At 34.3% G+C, this 21,314-nt stretch overlaps 1 protein-coding gene across 3 annotated transcripts in view; it reads right to left on the bottom strand.

The window, feature by feature from the left end:
* LOC138701783 (calcium-binding and coiled-coil domain-containing protein 1-like) overlaps window positions 1-21,314 on the bottom strand; it is a 72,301-nt gene that overhangs the window by 38,277 nt on the left and 12,710 nt on the right. For 2 of the 3 annotated variants that reach the window (XM_069829045.1, XM_069829053.1), the window contains exons 3-8: window positions 11,148-11,355; window positions 10,730-10,923; window positions 7,953-8,096; window positions 6,612-6,779; window positions 3,812-3,991; window positions 3,638-3,698 (exon numbers count right to left, since the gene is read on the bottom strand). In XM_069829045.1, coding sequence (XP_069685146.1) covers window positions 3,638-3,698; window positions 3,812-3,991; window positions 6,612-6,779; window positions 7,953-8,096; window positions 10,730-10,923; window positions 11,148-11,355 — 955 coding nt within the window. Of the gene's footprint in view, window positions 1-3,637; window positions 3,699-3,811; window positions 3,992-6,611; window positions 6,780-7,952; window positions 8,097-10,729; window positions 10,924-11,147; window positions 11,356-19,743; window positions 19,881-21,314 lie in introns of those variants that run through there. The other variant, XM_069829059.1, reaches the window with a different exon arrangement.

Here is a 21,314-nt window from a genome sequence, read left to right as displayed (position 1 = left end):
GCTGATATGTACACTTAATGGCAAAAAGAATGGGCCGACTCTTGATCGATAGAAATGCTTAACTTTTATCACGCAGTTCACTCATGTAAACGCAACGCAATGCAAGGCATTGATGTGGTGTCTCTTCATTGAAAGTCGTCCATCTACAATGTAGTTAAACTTAGGAGCTGTGTGTGGCCCAGTGGTAAGATGTCTGACTTCAATACCAGAGGTTGAGAGTTCGTCTCCCTATACGGTAAAATTATATTATTATTATTATTATTATTATTTTTTTTTAGTTTTCAATTAACTTAGTTTAAATGTGAAATAACATTTGTTCATAAACTTCGTTATGCCTGCCTTGTAAAAATATTGTTGCCCATCACCTGTGAGCTATTAATAGGCGCGATTTGATCCGTATAAACAAAAAATACTTGTTTCACATCCTAAAAAACGGACGCATATCAAACATAAATAAATAATTAAATAAACAAGAAACAAACAATTTGTTAATATATTAACAAAAAAGGCCTGTGGTGGGGACTAGTATCTTGTCCACAATCCACCTGCGTCAACAACTGCCCTCATTCTGCACGGCATGAAGTCTACAAGATTATGGAACAGGTCTATACTCATGGCCACCTCTTTCCACGCATCTAGAACTCTATTCCACAATTCGTCAGCTGTTCGAACAGGCAGTTGTTATGTCCAATTAGAGTGTAGCATCGGTTTGACTGTAGCCCACAAATTTTCAATCAGATTCATATCTGGTAATTTTGGAGGCCAGTTGACCAGGTCGACATCAGGTCTCCTTGTAAACAATCTTTGAATCCAGTTGGCGGTGTGTACCGGGTGATTATCCTGCTGGAAGAAAAGTGTTCTTTCTGGATATCGTTCTCGGGCGGAAGGGATCATTGCATTTGCCAAAATGTGTCTATAGACTTCTGCCGTAAACCGGCCGTGGATGCATTCCAGAAGTCCTGCTCCATCGTATGACATCCAGCCCAATACACGACGCTCACACGACCTGTTCAGTCATGCCACGAAGCGTTCATCGTATCGGTGGCCATTCATACAATAAAGTAGGGCAGGGCCATCATTGCTACTGGAGACAATTACCTCGTAGGAGAAAATGACATTTCTCCAATCGAAGTCCTGTCGGAGAGTAGCATACGCTAGACGGTCCATGGCATCCTCCATCGTCACAGCTCAACGACACTGTATGCCACGCTTTCTATTGTCTCTCTGCCATCTTCAAGTGTAATGACGAGACAGAACGTTTTATTAACAGACAAAAGTATTTTTTGGAAGAGAGAGAGAGAGAGGTTTATTATTTATTAGATTAGATTAGATGTAAGAGATATCGCCACATAAATATAGCTTTGCGAGACGTACATGATGGCAAATTTGTAATTAAAAAAAAAAAAGACATTGTGGGAGTTTTGTACCTTGATCTACTACTATTAACTCGTTCAATAGATCAATGGGGTAATGACTTGTGCTACTGTGACTGTTAATATCATTTCAGCATAATACTTTGTTTTCCTGTTCATATTCGCTTCAGTTGATTTTGTATTTATCAATTTTATTATTATTTTACTCTTCAGAGGCCATGGTGTATCTAGAATCAATCCTTCATTCGATTTTGTAACATATTTTAGACTTTTAAACAAAATACAGCAAATTTAAATGGTTTAATTATGTGTTACCTGATGAACTATGGCTTTGACGAGATGAGCATGAGCAATGTTATGTCTTTGGAACTTAGAAATTGCTGGTGGCCCATTCTTTTCGCCATTAAGTGTACATCTATTATCGGGCAGTACATCTCACTTGATAATAGGGCAGTACATCTCACTTGATAATATGTGTCAGAGGAAGAACAATTGTTTGTATGGATCTGAAGTCTGACTAGTGTAATATGTAGCTAGTCGGTGATGTATGCAATGGAGGGGGAAAGGAACTGGCCACCCTACCCCATTATCTCCTGGCCTACTGGCCTAAGTGGTGCCTTGTTGGTAACACTTGTGAGGTTCAGACCCGTCTTCAGACAGTTGACTAACAATAATATTGAAAAAGTAAAAACTGATCATGGCTTTTACATTCAAATGAAGCAAACATTATTTTGTTTAAATGCATATTTCGAGGGGTTTCCCTTCTAAATGCACATATATTTTTATTTTGCATATTTAAATGCAAATATTAACATCTTTCCTTGTTTTCCCTATGTTTTTATCTAATTTCAAAATTTCTCTGTGTTAAAAATAGGAATAATTTCCAAGATATATAAAAATTATGTGAGAAATAAAACCAATAATTAGTTAATTACTGTTGGCATGAAATTGTTGGATGACAATGGACACTTCTTTCTATAGTATAAGTTGGATCGTTTCCACTTTAACATAAGGCTAGCTCTGTGTACATACTAGCCATGTTTTCAGGAGCCAGAGTGAACTTACACATTGCCTAGATGTCATTCAGACTTTTACTCTGATTTCATTGAACCAAAAATGGATGTATATTATTTAGAGACCTGCAACAATAAAGTCACGTATTGCTGATGTCACAGAAGTGCTGTGAAAGGTAAAAGACTCACTGGAAGCAGTTCCTGAATCACAAACTAAAGCAGTGTCTGCAAAATTTAAGAGTGTGTTAGAGAATAACCCCCCGCTATAAAGAAATGCTTCAAATTGCTGACATTCTCAGTGGAAAATGTGAATCAGTCACTGAAATTCAGAACATTTCTGCTTACAAATATGCACCAGTCACATCATGTGATGTCGAGAGAATTAAAATAATTCTGACAGATAGGAGAAGTTTCACAGTAGAGAACTGGAGAAATCATTTGTTGTTTACTGCCATAATAATTATGTTAAAAGCAAATAAAGTTAAAAAAAAAGTTGGGCAATTAGAAAGTTAAAAATGTACCAATTCAAATATGTATGTAAAATGAGTAATTAATACATTTACAGAAAAAATATATTTAATGAAATTGATAGCTTGATGACAATTATTGCCATACTCTAACTTACTTTAACTTACATCATATTATTAAACCAAATAAACCTCTGAAGTGTTTTTCTTTTACTGCACATATTTTAATTTTTAGCACGTATTTCAACAGTTCCGTGGTATCATCATCATCATCCTCGTCGTCGTCGTCGTCATCATCATCAGTAATGAAGAAGAGGGTTTAAGACTAAATAATCTTGCTCATCATAAAATTCAAATGTTTCTGTTACATAAATGATCTTATATGGTGGTAAATAGCCGAAAATAAAAGCAAAAAAAACTCGTAACTGTATACATAATTATCAGAAACACAACTCTATAAATTACTGAGGAAGGTAAAACCCTAGATCATATATGTAACAGATAACTCCTCGCTACGTTAAAATCGGCAGCACTTTGAAGAGAACAACCGCCAGGATCGCCATCCATCCGCCGTAAACAAACACGAGATGGCAGCACAGTCGCTAATGCAATTCAAATGGGAATTATGATGGGACTCCTTATGTAACAACTAGATGGCAGCGTAGTAAACCTGACAAAAGTTGTTAACCTCAAAGCCTATAAGCCCGACATATCTGTTACATATATGATCTAGGGTAAAACTCACGCAAGCTAGAAATGGTCGGGTGATGACAAAAGAACTTACCAGATATTTTGTTCTGTTGCTCTCTGCTCTTTATCTCCAAATTTTGAATGTCTTCTCGTAACTTGAAAGAGAGGAAAAGTCTTCATTTAAGTATACATATGCACATGTTAAATAAAAGTGTGATAAGAACCTGTGAAAGATGTTAGCAAGTGATTACAGGTATAATACCCATACCTGGTTGTTTGTAGCTTGCTGAACACGAAGCTCTTGAGCCACCATCTCCTTACTCTGTGTCAGTGCTTCCAACATGTGACTCAGGCTATCCACTTGACCCTTGTATTGACTTACTTCTGCAACCACGCCAGATTTGTTCTGTGTCTCACTTCTTAGCAGTTGTGCCATGTGCTCCTTATCCTTCAAACAAAACAAAAGCTCGAATTTAACATAAATGAGAAGTAATTTCAAAGACATGTTTTCCGATAATCAAGTACACTACGTATATTAATGGATAAAAGTAGTCAGTCATGAACTTATCTAATAAATAAGATGCTATAATCTCATTTAGTATAATTCAACTAACATTTTCCACCCTAAAAAGCCATCTTAAGGTTGGGTAAAATTGAAAACATTTGTTGAATTATACTAAATGAGATTGTAATATCTTATTCATTAGATAAGTTCATGACTGACTTACCTTTATCCATTAATATAATAAATGAGAAGGCTAATGCCCATTCTCCTTAAAACTTAAATTAAGATTATTTAACTCAAATGTGAAGTCGATTTTATTATATGGGTACGAAACTTGGAAGGCAATGAAACAAACTGGAAAAAAATTGCAAGTCTTTATAAATCGTTGCTTGAGGAACATCATGGGTATTTGGTGACCAGAGATTATAACTAATAAAGAACTCTAGAGAAGAGCAGATCAGCACGAAATCGGCACAGAAATCAAATTCAGAAAATGGAAGTGGATTGGGCATGTACTAAGGATAGAAAATGATAACATCATTAGAATGGCTCTGGATTGGAACCCTCAAGGACTGAACAGGCGAAGAGGAAGACCTAAAATAACATGGAGCAACACAATTAGAGATGAGGCTAAACAGGCAGGAAAAAGCTGCAAAGAAATTAAAGCGTTGACGAACAATAGAGTACGATGGCATACTTTCAACAAGGCCCTATGCTTCCCTGCAGAGTGACACAGTTTAGATATTGCATCATAGGTTCGTATTTTTTTTTTTTTGAGGAGAATGGGAACACTGTGACAGTGAACAGTGAATGCTGGGGACATTTCTTCAATCAGAACTGCGTAGGCGTCTATGTGAGATTGAAAGACAAATTGTATGGTTTCAGCAAGATGGTTCCATGATCATACTGCAGAAAATTCAATGACAGTTCTGCACTGCATGTTTCCAGGGCACATCACTTCCCAGCATGGCGACATTCCCTGGCCTCCCCACTAGCCTGACCTTACTGTCTGCGACTACTTTTTGTGGTGTTACCTGAGGTCCAAAGCGTATGTAAACAGGCCCCAAACTGATGACCTGAAGACTGCCACTGCCCAGAAATCGCCAACATTGATGGCGAAATGTTGGAAAGAGCGACACGCAACTTAAGGGAAAGATTTGAAGAGTGCATAGAGAGAGACAGACACCATTTGAAGGACATAATTTTCAAGACAATCTAAATGTATGTCAACAAAATGGCATACATAGCCAGCTTTTTTGGCAGTAATAAAATTGTTCTAATAGACATAACTACTGAGTCATTTCTATTTGATAATCGTCCGATTTCTCTGCCACACCTTGTACTAGACTGTGATAATACCTTATTACTTGAAGAAAACCAGGTAATCATATCAAACACTGATGACAATTTACAGAAAACCACATTTAGATTAAACAAGCTGACGACAATATGGGCTAAAAATCACTGTAACAAATAGAAAAAGATGCCATTTAAAGGACCTGACCCATTAAGAAGAAAAATCGTTATCAAAATCAAGTAATTGATTAAGTACAATGAGGGACATAATAGTTGAGTGACTTGAGTATTTTCTAAGTCTAAAAATGCTATATCATGGATGCTCCAAGCCGAAAGTTTTGGTTCATATGATGACAAGATATTTGCTTCGCTTTTCTGTTTAAGTATTACACTCTATGCTGAGAAGGAATTAAAATTGTAACCGCTTATGAACCGTGCTACAGATCTTGAAACAGTGTCACCTGCTCAACAATTCTGTGGTGTTTGGGTAAAGGGAGATAAGTCATAAAAATGAGTTCGGAGATAAATGAAAATTAAACTTGGAACCCTCATTACAAATAATTTTCTACACAAATAAAACACATCAACTACTAGTATTCTTTGATTTTTGCACACCCGCTTGTATAATTTAACTTGTGTGTTCATCTGGGGAACAAAATTCCACCTGGACAAAAAAGTGACTTAGACCCCTTTACCCGAACACCACAGAATTATGTCCCCTACTGTACATACATTCAACTATTTAGGATATAATATGATCTCACACGAGGGAGAAAAGGATATCAATAACAAGCTGAACAATTTTTAAAAAATAATATGTATACCAAATGGCAATTTTAAATCAAAGACAGCAATAAAGAAAACTACAACCTAATTATATTATATCCTGACTTTTCCCACTCTTCTATACGCAGTGAATCTTGGACAACCAAGCAGCAGATGCATCAAGAATAATTAGAGCAGCAGAAATGAAATTCAAGACAAAAACAACTGGTTACGTTTGATCAGACTACAAAACTAATGCAATAATAGTAGAAGAATTAAAAATAAATCCAGTCTTGGAAAAAAAAAAAGTGGAAAATTACAAAACATAATGGTTACAGCATGCAGACAGAACGACAAGAGACAAGTGGCCTAACTTCATGATAGTTAAATGATGAATGATAATTTCTTTTTCACATTCTGCACAGGCTAATTCTATCCAACAAATTAATGTAAAAATTAATACATTAAAATCTCCATGATAGGTGATATCCAATTTACTTACTGCACTCAGAGTGTCTACAGTAGCTGTGAGAACTTGAATATGCTGTTCTACTTTTTTCAGCTTTGCTACACTCTGGTTCTTCTCTGTGTCAAGTGCCAGAAGATCTTTCTGTAATCGTTCCACGTGGCGTTCCATATGCAGATTTTCTTCTAGCCTCTTTTCTAAAGCCTATAGAAATAATTATGGCTCAATTCAGAAAATATCACATGTAAAATTATAAATGCTATTGCATATCCTCCAATATACTAATACCCACATGCAGTCACCGTGCATGCGTGCGTGCGTGTGTAATATCATACCCCTAGTAAAATACTGTCATATGTCGAAAATCAGATATTTTCGTAAGCAATTTTCTAGACTGTTGTACTAGTTATGAAATTCTAATAATAAAATAGTGGAATATCAAAGGCTTTGGTATCTGTTTATTATAATATTTTTACCACAATATTTTACTAGAAAACAGTAAATGTTTACAGATTGCAATTTTTGAGTTAGGACACTATTTTAGTGGGAGTGTAATATATTATCATATAGATGGCTAAGAAATGATACTTCACATCTACAAAAATAGTCATTCAGTTTAACTACACTATTATTTAGATTAACTACATTATTATTACATTAGGGTTGCCATAATTCTGGATACAAAAATACGACCTAAAATCTCATTCTTATTACAACTAATTTGAAATTTTCCACCTCTTCAAAGGATAAACTTCCAATTTTTATATTTCCATTTCGTACACTATTCTGATCACGAGACATATCATATACTTTGTCTTTTCGGGATTTACTTCCAAATCTTCCTGGGCCTGATGACAATAGTAGAAAAAAAATTAGTGCCCCTTCCTCCCCCCATCCCATTAGAAAGACCTGGATCCGTCACTCTTCTGGAGCCTACTAGCAAGAAACAGTGGAAATATTTATGATTTTAATTCCGACACACTGATTAAGGTGCACAAATTTAAAACTGATATTAAATAACTCGAAACCAGTACAGAAGAGTCAAAGACGTAATTGTCAAGTACTTTGCAGTGGAAAACAAGCAACTATCTATCATATTTTATCATAATACATAACAAAAATGCATATGCAAATCTAACTAAATTAAATGATTAATAAGGTAATAAAATCACAAAAAAGTGAAAGATAAATAAAATAGAATACAATACAACAAATCGACAGATTACCTACATACGTACATATATACATAGTACAATGCAACAAATCGACTGATTTCATGTATACATATAATGTATTTCTCTTCTAAACATAACACAGTATAACATAAAATTACTCATAAAATATAAAGAAGTACTAATATAATCATTATCTACATACCCGTTTTTCAGTTTCCAATGTAATAAGCTTCTCAACAGCACTCTGTAGTTCCAAAGCTATTTTATTGCACTTCTCTTTTAAAATCAGCACTTCGCCCTCTAGACTGTCTTTATCTCTCTGCAACTGTTCATTTGCCGAAATTGTCTAAAAACAAAGAGCAATATATACATTATTTATTCAAAAGAATAAACATCAGCCTACAAAATGCAGGTGACCACAAAGACCCTGAATTCCAGAAGAAGTGAACATGGAAATATGAACATGAGTTTACATAATATTTTAAAAGCACTTCAAAAAATGCAATTCAATAATGATAGTGATATAAATAAAACAGTATAAAAGTGTCACAGATTAGTGCAATATGTAGCTAATCAGCGATGTGTGCAATGGAGGGGGGAAAGGAACTGGCCACTCTAACCATTATCTCCTGGCCTAGTTGCCTCATAAGTGGTGCCTTCTTTGTATCATTTGTGAGGTTCAGATCTGCCCTTGGACAGTTGACTAAACAACAACAAAAATGTCACAACTTATTACAATAATTTAGGCACAGTAAATGATTGTGTAAAATACACATTGAGCCAATAATAATAATAATAATAATAATAATAATAATAATAATAATAATAATAATAATAATAATAATAATAATAATAATTTCTTTTAATATTCTGTGAGGGATGCCGAGTTCTTGTAAAACATTCCATGTATACTTAGTTATACCTCCTTGGCTACAAAATAGTAATCCTTGGTAGCAGACAGAAATAATAACTCACAAACATATTTTAGCAATTTCCAAAATCATTCTTTGTAACAATTCAATGGTAATGTTTCATGGACTTAAGTTGCATAAAGAAAAACAAAACTGCACTAGGAAATAAACTATTTTAAAACATAATCAGACGTGGAGAGAGTCAAGGGAATCATAATGCAGATGCTTTTGAAATTATACCTAAATTAACTGTAATAGATGTAATTTTCAGTAAGATAAATAAGCAATATAAGATAAATAAGCAATACTGTGATAGGTTTTTCAGAAAAAGAGATGTGCAGCGCAAAAAAAAAAAATCACATCCACTAGTGACAAAATTAATAAATGCAAGTATAATAATTGGACAAATGTTGTAAAAATGAATGAATACAGATCACTTCTATAAATTTCAAACTATGTCTCCTAAGAAAAATAAAAGTTAAAACACCTCTGAAACATTTCACAGACAACATTCTTTGATTGCTGAAACAAATCATCTCATCAGACATTCGTGAAGAATGATGAAGATGATAAATGGACAACTTTTTCCTTTGTCATGAAGGATCGTATTCTAATCTCAAACTAAAGTCGTTTAAGCAATACCAAAGTATATTAAAATTGTGGGTTTAAAATTATTTATTTTAATTCCCAAAGTAGCAATTCCCTCTGTCTTTACGACATGGGATAAAAAATATGGTACAGATTACAGATGAACAATAACAGTAAAATCTTGGAATGTAGGCTTTCATGCCGGTGTCATACGAATCGATGTTATCCGGGCTAAAGAGCCGTGGTCTGTTGGTGCTGTTGCTACCATACATTTCGTCTGCTGCTCCGGCAGACATCGTCAGTGGTGTGGCACACATAGTTTCATGACCTGGAATACTGAACATATAAGAAACTGCCGCCTTGGCCACATAGATGAGTCAGCAGTAGCCGAACATGTGTATAAAGAGGGGGAGCACAACATCAGGTTCTAGGACACTGACATCCTAAGTGGCACGCCACACTCGAACCCGACAGTAGCTCATCACAACACGTCGACCACCGGTGTGGACCATGGCGACAACGGCAAGCCATGCTCCATCCCGACCTTAAATACCGTAAGCAAACCAGCCACATCCCAGTCATTCCCAGCACACTACAGAGATCTTTGCGCTCCCATTTGCCACACCACTGACGATGCCTGCTGGAGCAGCAGACGAAATGTATGGTAGCAACAGCACAAACAGACCAGGGCCCTTTCACCCGGATAACATCAATCCCAATAACAGTAAAGCTTAAAATATGTAATATAGTAAGAGTAAACAAGATGATGATTCAATCAAATTAGAAATACGTGTACAAAAAAAGGAAATACGAGTATATTGATTTTAAACTTTTCTTCTAAATGAAAGCAGTCTAACAGAGTAAATTTGAAATATCTCTTTTCACTTTGAGAATAAGCACACAGATATTCGAAAACAACCTTATTTCAAGTCAAAATGTGATTACAACTCGAAACTATAAACTAAACATATATTCAGTTTGACTTGTGTACAATTCAAATTTAAACATCTTAGAAGAAAACCGAAATTTTAAAATAGAAATACAGTATAGTACACTGTACAGTATTATCATAATCTTAACCAGTCTCCAAACATACATCCTTAACTGCAAAATTTTACTGAAGTGTGTCCAAACTTGCTAGTGCAAGAAATACACGCTAGTACAGGTGGGCGCAAGTTTCGGCTCTCATCAAAGTAAAGGTCCCAATTGTGTGAATACAAAACAAAATGCTGGTGAGTGAAATTATAAAAAGCCATTGTCTATGACTTTTCTTTTGTAAAAAGTAAATTTTATTAGTCACACAAAGTCTCTTTTCAACTTTTATTAGACAATATCATTACATGCTCGTAATGAAGAAATGATTGCATAAAAGTGGAAGGAGTAACTGGAAGTACTCAAGAATAAATTTGCCTCACAACCATTTTCCATTTTCCCCATTTCTCAGGAGTATGAAAGCAATCATAGTACAATAATTGTTCACCTGTCTTAGTTTCTCGTCAGTAAGTGCAGTTCTGGATCTAACAACCACTAGTCCTCCAGGTTCTTCTATGGCACAAAGTTCATTCTCATGAGGATGCCGGAACTGGAAAGGGACACTTGCGCCACAGACGACATTGTCAGATGTAACATAGCACAATTGGTAGAATTCATTCACATCTTTGGGTAGGCTGCTGGCTGCTCAACAAAACAATGCTAATTGTAAATCCCTCTCATATTAATCTATTACAACAATAATAATTTCAGAACTAATGAAAACAAATAATTAAATGAAACAATTTACACTACACCACAACAATAATAATAATAATAATAATAATAATAATAATAATAATAATAATAATAATAATAATAATAATAATATATAAATAAATAAATAAAACCATAATAAAACCACTTACCTTTAAACAGAACTTGAAGTTCTGATTTATCTGACACTGGTGGTCCTGGTGCCCACTCAAACTGAATATATTCTTGGACAGAACTCCAGCCAACACGGAACAGAGCAATTCTGTCCCCATGAGATGGAGTGACTCCATCAGTCAGAGAGTATCGGCAACAGATATCTGCATCAGTTGGGTATGTGTCAGCAATGTCGTGGAATATGACCTGTTGAATTAAGTACACATGTCAGATTTAATCAAATAAAGAAATAAAATTACTCATTAAATTAAATTAATTTATAGTAAGTTAAAAAAATGCTTATTATAATGATAATTATGGCCGCCATGGTGGTCTAATAGGCTAAAGCACTGGATATCTAATCCTGTGGACCCAGATTCGATCCCTGGTGTATCCTCAATTTATAATGTGTTGGGCAAGCTAGTAGTCCAGATACACAGGGTTTTCTCCAGGAACTCCGGTTCCCTTGTGGCATCCCAACAAATCACCATCATCTCATCTCATTATGGGTGTAGCACAGACCAGCTTCCTACAGTATAGCACACTCTGGGCAATGACTCTGTCAGTAAATTGGTCTACAGAACTGGCTTCATATGGGTGAATGATGATCAGTCAAATACCACCTTTAGAAAAATAAATAAATAACTAATGAAAATGATGACGATCACCATGATGATAATGACAACAACGATGATGGTGATAATAATAATAATCCCCTAAAAATTGGCAACTAAACAATACCTAATAACAAACACAAAATCATAGAATAAACACACTTTTCTACTGTTTCAGAAAATCATTACTACGAATTATTATGCGACAAAGACGTAATTACACATCAAACAGTCGCAAGCTATATCAGGAGACATAACAGTGACAGAGAGGAAGGGAAAGGAGACTACAGTAGAACCACAGTCTAGTATATACAGTCACGTAGCTTAAGTTGTGAGGGTGCTAGGAACAATAGACTGTGCCGGTACTATTTCACATTGTCTGTAATGAGGCAATATTAGCGATCATAGTGGTCAGCAACTATTTATGGATGCATATTTACTACGTATTGAGCTTCATGACTGTATGTATTGATCTTCATGACTGTATATACTAGACTGTGGTAGAACCTCTATTATCCGGTTAATCAACAAAATCGGATAATCCGTACTATAAAAAATTTTCATAAATTAAGTGCATAATATTTAGCCTATAGTTCCGTAATTTTCTACGTGTTCTTGTGTTCAACATGCTAGTTAGTGGATCAGAAGTTCACTAATTTAAGTCTGGTTTTCAATGACGGGTTTTAAGGCCCAAGGTAACTCCTTGTGTTGGTTGTCTGCGGAAAGATAGGAGTAGAGATCTCATGTTGTAGATTTACACACTCGTACTTTGTACAATTTACTCTATTTTTTTTATTAAATCGCGCACAGTTGTAATGCCAATGTCGTATTCTGATTCGAAATAAGATAAAATTTCTACTTTTCCAAACCTCTCACTTATTTGCGCTTTTTTCGATACTTAGCAGAACACGTTTTCTTTCGACACCCATAGAAGAAATTTTACATATGCTATACAGTATGTCCACTCCAACAGTAGAACAAGGACTGGATTGTACAAGGGTTTTGCAATTGTGTGGAAGTTTTTGGGGTCATTTCCTTGAAAAACGGTACAAGTTGGGAAAAACACTTCCTTAAACAAGTAACTGTAGAGGACTCCATATTTTGTCCTGCAGCAAGAGAGAGAGAGAGAGTCGGATAATCCACCGATCGGTTAATAGGGTGACAGATAGTCGGGGTTCTACTGTTATTCCTTTCTATCTCTAAATCAGAAAACCTGGATTTAAAATACAGAGTAAGTAAGCAAGTGCCAATTCATAGCACAGGCTGTGGCTGCAAGAAGAAATCCAAATTTTCTCAGACCATTAGTAATATCAACAACCAGAGTGACACAAAGAAAATTCAGCAGTACCTTAGTATACATATAAAACAGAACTACTTCTGGAACATACGAAACATAATCGAGATAATATAGAAAGTAGCTCTCTTATGCATAATACTGCTCACGGGTATATGGACAGTGAATAAGCTGCACTTGTTGACCACAACCCTGAACTTATTGTACAAAAAAACCACGTAGAGTAGAGATTATATAGAGTGCAGATGACTAAAAAAAAGTTTTCTACTTGTTTAAACAGACAAAATATAACAGAGAAGAAATCAGGCCGTCTGTGTAGATTCTGATAATCACCCTCCTCCTTTATATTCAATTGTAATGGTGAAAATACTGTAGTAAACATGTCCTTGTATCCGTGAAAAAGAAATAGGCTACTTTTTAATTTTATCGAACAATTTTCATTAACAAATAACAAGTAATAGATCTAAGTTAAACAATTATTCCATCTTAGACACAAGAGAAACCAGCACAATAAGAAATCCTAAATAATGGTTATTCGTACACACTTTCTAATAAAATATCCCATTGTTATGTCACGCGTAAAGTTATCCTATATTATTCATGCTACCTTTGTTAGGAACAAGGAGTGTATATTCCTACTTTTGTTGTTTTAGATACTTGATGCCATTGTGAGAAGTGGCTTTTGTAAACGTTTATCCACTCCACTCACTGTTCCTAACAACAGTAACATGAATGAAAGAATAATTTTATATATTAAATATTAAATTATAATACCATTAATTTACTACAACGATTTATTAAACGTTGTATTACATAAAATAATATGTACCATAGGAGAGTAAACAGATTTCATGAACTTGTGGAAATTACTCGTATTAACCTCAACTTGCACCTCTGGTGCTAAATACTCCATAACTCAGAATAAAGTCCTCCTTTTCTCTCTTGTAGCACAAATTACTATGCTGTACGAGTAAAAGTAGATTTTATCCATGCATGGGAGTGTTTAGTACAACATGCGCATACCAAATGTGCTAACTTCCATGATTTGATTAAATCCATTTATACAATACAAAATGGATACCCAAATGAATAAATGAGTAAATATATATACATATACACATATATATATATATATATATATATATATATATATATATAAATACTTATAAATGGCTTTTAAGGAACCCTGAGGTTCACTGCCAGCCCTACATAAACCCACCATCAGTCCCTATCCTGAGCAAGATTAATCCAGTCCTTACCATCATATCCCACCGCCTTCAAATCTATTTTAATATTATCTTCCCATCTATGCCTCGGCCTCTCCAAAGGCCTTTTCCCCTCAGGTCTTCCAACTAACACTCTATATGCATTTCTGGATTCACCCATACGTGCTACATGCCCTGCCCATCTCAAACGTCTGGATTTAATGTTTCTAATTATGTCAGGTGAAGAATACAATGTGTGCAGTTCTACGTTGTGTAACTTTCTCCATTCTCCTGCAACTTCATCTCTCTTAGCCCCAAATATTTTCCTAAGTGCCTTATTCTCGAACACCCTTTTTTGTTTCTTTTTCAATAACATGCATATTGTAATAATTGAACTAATTGTAGCTAAACAAGCATAATATTGTTCTTCATTCATGGTCTTCTAAACTTAATGCATAAATATTAGTATTAACAAATTTAGCTGTTGTGGAGCAAGCGTTAGGAGAGCTTTTGTTCCCAATTTTAGGTTATCTTTGATAAAATCTTTTATTAAAGATTTTATGTAATGTAAAATAGCCAAAATTCTATCTTTTATCAAAGATTTTTGATAAAATACTTTATCATATTCTTTGTCAAAGAACTTTGATAGTGTAATAGCAGCCTAAGCATGGCTAATGGACAAATCTAGCATGTCCCATCTACACTGACCTATAGGTTTTGTTACAAATGCCACCCACTTGCACATATGCATTCTTGACAACTTCGTAAAATGTTTTTGTTCGCAGTAACAAACTAATTACATCAACCTCCAAACCAGGGAAATGTGGTGTATTACTACAAAAGTAATAATTTATCATTAAACACGTTCTTATTGCACTAATGTACCTTATCATTATTGCAATAGAAATAAATATTTCAGAAAATTAACAGTATGTTACACTTGAATGAAAGTGTAGTTCAGTAATCTCCCAAGATGGCTTGGCAAACATGACTAATAAACTCCAGGAAAAGAGCATAATAAATAGCCAGGTTTTCCTGGCAAACTTTCTCAAGTATGTAGCTCTACCTTTCAACATAACTTCACTGCACTATCATTACAATATCTGAAGAGATTGTGTGCGAGACAATATGATGAAGGAAAGTTATTAAGGGCACTAATGTTTATCATTTGAGAGATATTTTAGAATTTAATACAGTAAATGTTTCTGTAAACAAATAAAAACAAAAAGAACTACAATATCTTATTCTGCTGTTTCTTGAGTAAGGAAAAGGCTTAAAAAATGATCACGAGCAAGCTGCCATTTGGTGTTGTTTAAGGAATTTAAAGTGATATTAATTTCCAAGTACAATGTCTGATTTTCCGTATGTACAGATCCCCATAAACTCATTCGTATTGAAAACCAACATCTTAGTAATATGTAAACAGAAGGACGGATGGACAGAGAAGCAGGTGGTTGGATGGAAGGCTAGACGGATGGACGCAAAGACGAATGGGTGAAAAGAGATTGGCAGATACACAAACAGCATACAAAATACAGGTTCATCAAAATTAAGAATGATGAAATGTGTTTTTTTTTTAATCCTACACATTTGTCTAAAAAATGTTGTCGCATTCTATTGTTTTATTAATATCACTTATAATTTTCGTAGTGAAATATTATTCAATCTAAGTAGTTTCTCAAATCATACTTTTAATGACATGTTATGTGACCTCTATTACAAGGAAAACAATATGTTAGTTATGTGTTATTTCATCTGGATACGAAGAAATTTAATCACTTCAATCACATGTATGAATCCCACGCGCCATAAAACAAGAATACGCCATACATCATCTGAAATTTCTCTATCTTGCGAAAGATATAGATACAAACTTGATAAGATACTGCGCATGATGTAAAAGCTCCACCATCTGCCTCAGAATTCAATGATTCAACATTATTGTATGCAAAATATTCACACTTTATCTCACAATCGTTTTCGAAGTCAAACTTTGAGGTACAAGGTAGAATAAGGAAGGAACAACAAATAAGATTGAGCTTTCTGTCATATAGAGATGAACAGAGTGCTATTATTTTCTCACTTATTCGTATATATAAATAAAACTGTAAACGACAAAACAACTTATTTCGCACTTAGATTCTATATATTAGTAAAAATCTACACAATACATATCAAACATACAGGAGGCTCTACTGCTCATATTTTCTCACAATATAAGTCTTTATTACATGGTAAATAAAAAACATTTTAAATAAATAAATGTAAAATTATCTGCAATCTGCAATCACATTTTCCCAGAATTTTTTTAGAAAGTCACAAGATTCCCAATGACGAATGTTTTCATCTTCTTTTATGGTTTTATAGCCATTTACAAAGCGAATCACAACACAGCAAAACAACATGAAGTACCACCTTCATATATGAGCTAAGGTTACCAGACATCGCTGTTTTTCAGATACAGTTCCCAAATTTTGCTTTTTCCCTCCCTCAGATAAAACTCATCCCAGGAATGTCCCCAGATTTTCAGTGTTAACAATTATTAATTTGGTTTGCAAACTGTTGTGAGTGAATTTGCTAATAATAATAATAATGATTTATTTAACCTGGCAGAGTTAAGGCCATACGGCCTTCTCTAACACTCAACCAGGAGTAAAGACTGCGTTACAAAAACACTACAAATTTACAAATTACACTACAATTTTACACACAAAATTGAATAAGATAATAATAATAATAAAAAATAAACAACAAATAAGAAGAAATCGGACATAATATATAACATACAGAAAGAAAGAAAAAAGCATAATAATATGTGAACAGCAGGTCAAAATAAATGAGGCATACAAAAAAAAAGACAATTATTCATAATAATAATAATAATAATAATAATAATAATAATAATAATAATAATAAAAATAAAAAATAAGAATAGTAATAATGATGATGATAATAATAATAATAATAATAATAATAATAATAATAATAATAATAATAATAGTAATATTAGTAATAAAATAGTGCAGTACAAAGTATACAGTGAATACAATATTTCTAAGTACACACAATAAGGAAAATTAAGATTATATATAGCTCAACTTATCACATTAGAGATATAACATTATCGGAAAATATGAAAACAAAAATATAAAATAAGTTGAATATCATTAGAACATAAAAAAATGTGAAAACGTGGAAACATGCAATACAACACTTGTCATAATAGTAAGTTAGTTTGGCAACTCGTCATAAGATAATTTTCTAACTTTGATTTGAAAGAATTCAATGTTCGGCAGCCCTTGACTTCAGGCGGCAGAGAGTTCCAGTGACGAGAGGTAGCAACAGTGAAGGATGAGGAATACAGAGACGATGCGTGAAGTGGAATTTCTAGCGTGTTATCGCGTTGTGATCGAGTATTAATATTATGATAGCGAGAGAGAGTATGAAATCGAGCGAATAAATAATAGGGGGATGAAGAGTGCATAATTCGATATAAGAGAGAAAGTGAGTGCAGATTTCTCCTCTCATGTAACCTAAGCCATGATTACTTTCTTGAAAGAAGGTGAGATATGATCATAGTATCGAACATTACAAATGAAGCGGACGCACGCGTTATGAACACACTGTAGTTTCTGAGCAGAATCAATCCTGAGATCACTGAACAAAACGTCGCAATAATCGAAGTGAGGTAGAATGAGTGTCTGTACCAGCGTCTGTTTTAATTTAGATGGATAATGATACAATCTTTTTAGTGAACAACTTCGTCACTTTTTCATGACACCATAATCAAAACTGAAGGTGAGAACGTTGAGTTTTCCATATTGTTAATAGAAAAACTGAACTCCAGAAAAGAAGAGAAATGTATTCCATTACCAATTAAGTAAGTTTTGGCACCTGTAGAAGAATGTGGTTCTTATTCCACAACAAAATTTCTCAGTCTCTCTTGTGAATTTTATGAAAATGCTGTAGAATATCTCAGTGTCTGGGTTATTCATTCATAAAATATCTATGGAATGTATACTGCTGAGATCTCCTTCACAAAGAGAAAAAATTTGAAGAGATAGTATTTAATTTTTCTTCAAATGTAGATGGACTTTACCTGGATGAAGATAATTTATTTGATGGAATTTCTTGCTTGCAGAAATAAGTGACTTCAGAGAAAATAGCGAAATGGAATGAGGAAAATGCTGAGAATGGAGTGAAATTTCTCGAATCTTTTTCTGAGAAAATGATTCCTGTGCACAACTCCAGAAGTTGGTTAAACTATCTCTGTGTCTTCCTGGAAATAATCCTTCAGTGGAGAAAGAGTTCCCCCTCCCCCAATGAACATGATGATGGCATCCCAAAAATCCAGAATAAGTTTATAAACTGATCAAGCCATGCTATCTTAACCAACACGACTTATCAGCAGGGCCTGTATTTACGTATGGGCCAATGGGCCCAGGCGCAGGGCAACAAATTCGTAGGGAAGGAAAAGTTTTGAAGAAAAATAAAGAACAAAAAATCAGGCTTAAAATAAATGTTCTATATTTTCCTACTTAGCAAGATGTCTGCTTCAGATAGTAGTATGTTAAATTGTTGTTACATGTTACTTTTTTCACTGTTTAACTGCTAAATGTCTAAAAATTACGTAAGTTAGTTGAGGGAAACGCAACATTTTTTGAGATCCATGGGCATAACACTTCCTGTTAGGAATGTGTTCCAAAATTGGGATCCAGAGAATACCTGCTTATAAAATTCACTCTTCTGCGAAGTATCAGTAATATGAATAGTAGGTAGGCCTAAGTAGAATGAATATTTTTAGTGTGTAAACAGAATGACATTTTTGTTGATGTTTAGTCAACTATCCAAAGGCAGATCTGAATCTCACAAGTGATACCAAGAAGACACTATTTATTAGGCACTAGGCCCAGAGATAATGGGGTAGGGTGGCCAGTTCCTTTCCCCCTCCATTGCATACATCACTGACCAGTAACATATTATACTAATCACTCTTTAGATGCATACAAACAATTGTTCTTCCTCTGACATAATATCGTCAAGTGAGATGTACTGCCTGATAATAGATGTACATCAGCCAGAACCTCAATCAGAGGATAAAATTGATGTTAATAAATAAATAAATGTTAATGATTAATGTTGCAATAAGTATTTTCTGAATGCACAATAGCCACACTGCTCTTTCTTAATGTGAAAACAAATCAATCCCTATTTCTAGCAATCTCTCCAGCTCACAACTGTAGGACACTTTTTTCATTATTTTGTTTATATAAAGATGGCAGTAGATCGAAAGTTCTTAATATGAATTTCCCATGTTATTTTGATAACAATGAAACAATTCTAAGCTATACCTTTTCTGAACAGCTCACCAATGCTCATACCTTCATGTATAGCCACTTCTATTAGTTCTAAGTTTATGTCTAAATTAAGTAAGCAAATAAGTGATCTTATTCAACAGATACAATAACAAAATGAACTGTACCATCATTTCTAGAATTCAGTGATAATCGTCATCAGTATTAAGTGTATTCTGTTCCATTCAACAGCACTTACCACACTTGCAATAAACTGGCAACTGAATATAAACACATATGCACTGCTGTTAAATGGCCTTGGTGATATGATAACACACACAAACTTATAACGCAATGTCACAATCAAAGTCAAGAGGAGGAAACAGATACCACAACAACAAAGGAAAACAATTTGAAACTTTGAATAGGTTATCTTAAAACTAAAGCATATTATATTACAACTTACTCACTTACAAAGGGTTTTAGAGAACCTGAAGGTTCATTGCCACTCTTACATAAGCCCACCATCAGTCCCTATCCTGAACAAGATTAATCCAGTCCCCAGCATCATATTCCATCTCCCTCAAATCCATTTTAATATTCTCGGCCTCCCCAAAGGTCTTTTTCCCTCAGATCTTCCCACTAATACTCTATACACATTTTTGGATTCACCCATAAATGCTACATGCCCTGCCCATCTCAAACGTCTGGATTTAATGTTCCTAATTATGTTAGGTGAAGAATATAATGTGTGCAGTTCTGCACTGTGTAACTTTCTCCATTCTCCTATAACTTCATCCCTCTTAGCTCTAAATATTTTCCTAAGCACCTTATTCTCAAACACCCTTACTTAATCTCTGTTCTTCTCTCAAAGTGAGAGTCAAAGTTTCACAATTGGTAATATACCTGTTTTACAAATTCTAACTTTCAGTTTTTTTTTTAAAGCAGACTAGATGATGAAAGCTTCTGAACCGAATAACAGCAGGCATTTCTCATATTTATTCTGCATTTGATTTCCTCTAGTGTCATTTATATTTGTTACTGCTGCTCCAAGATATTTGAATTTTTCCATCTCTTCAAAGGATAAATTTCTAATCTTTATATTTCCATCTCGTACTATTTTCCGATCACAAGACATAATCATATTACTTTGTCTTTTCGGGATTTAATTCCAAACATTTCTCATTACTTGCTTGAAGTAAAATTCCCAGGTTTTCCCTAATAGTTTGTGGATTTTCTCCTAACATATTCACGTCACCAGTATAAACAAGCAGCTGATGTGCTACGGTGATGGGTTGTTAGCCCTTTGCCCAACCCTTAAGCTGGACTACCACCACTTATCGGCTGTCTGCGACTGCATATTCAATATATTCGCAACTACCTTCCATATCTACAGGCCGTTTTCTCTATTTGCAACCTGAGGGTGTGCCACACCATGATGATATAAAGCATACTATATTAGTCTTTAAAAACTCTGAATTCCTAATGAAAGTAAAGTCACTTCTCAAACATAATTTTTATGCTAAAAAGTTGTTTTTTATGTTACATCTGCACTGCAAACATTCAACTTATTGTGCTAACCCTATAATGAAATTATTCACTCAAGTCACTGTAATATACTTGTGTTCATGAAAGAAAGCTGCAGATACTTTATTAGGTGAGTAATAAATATTCCAATTCCAATGTTCTACTCTCGAAAATGGGATATTTCTTGAAATCCAACACAACACAATTGCATAACATATACTGATCTATTTTC

Source organism: Periplaneta americana, chromosome 1 (assembly GCF_040183065.1).
Source record: "Periplaneta americana isolate PAMFEO1 chromosome 1, P.americana_PAMFEO1_priV1, whole genome shotgun sequence".
In the NCBI taxonomy this organism is placed as follows: domain Eukaryota; kingdom Metazoa; phylum Arthropoda; class Insecta; order Blattodea; family Blattidae; genus Periplaneta; species Periplaneta americana.
This window is presented reverse-complemented; position numbering and strand designations above follow the sequence as displayed.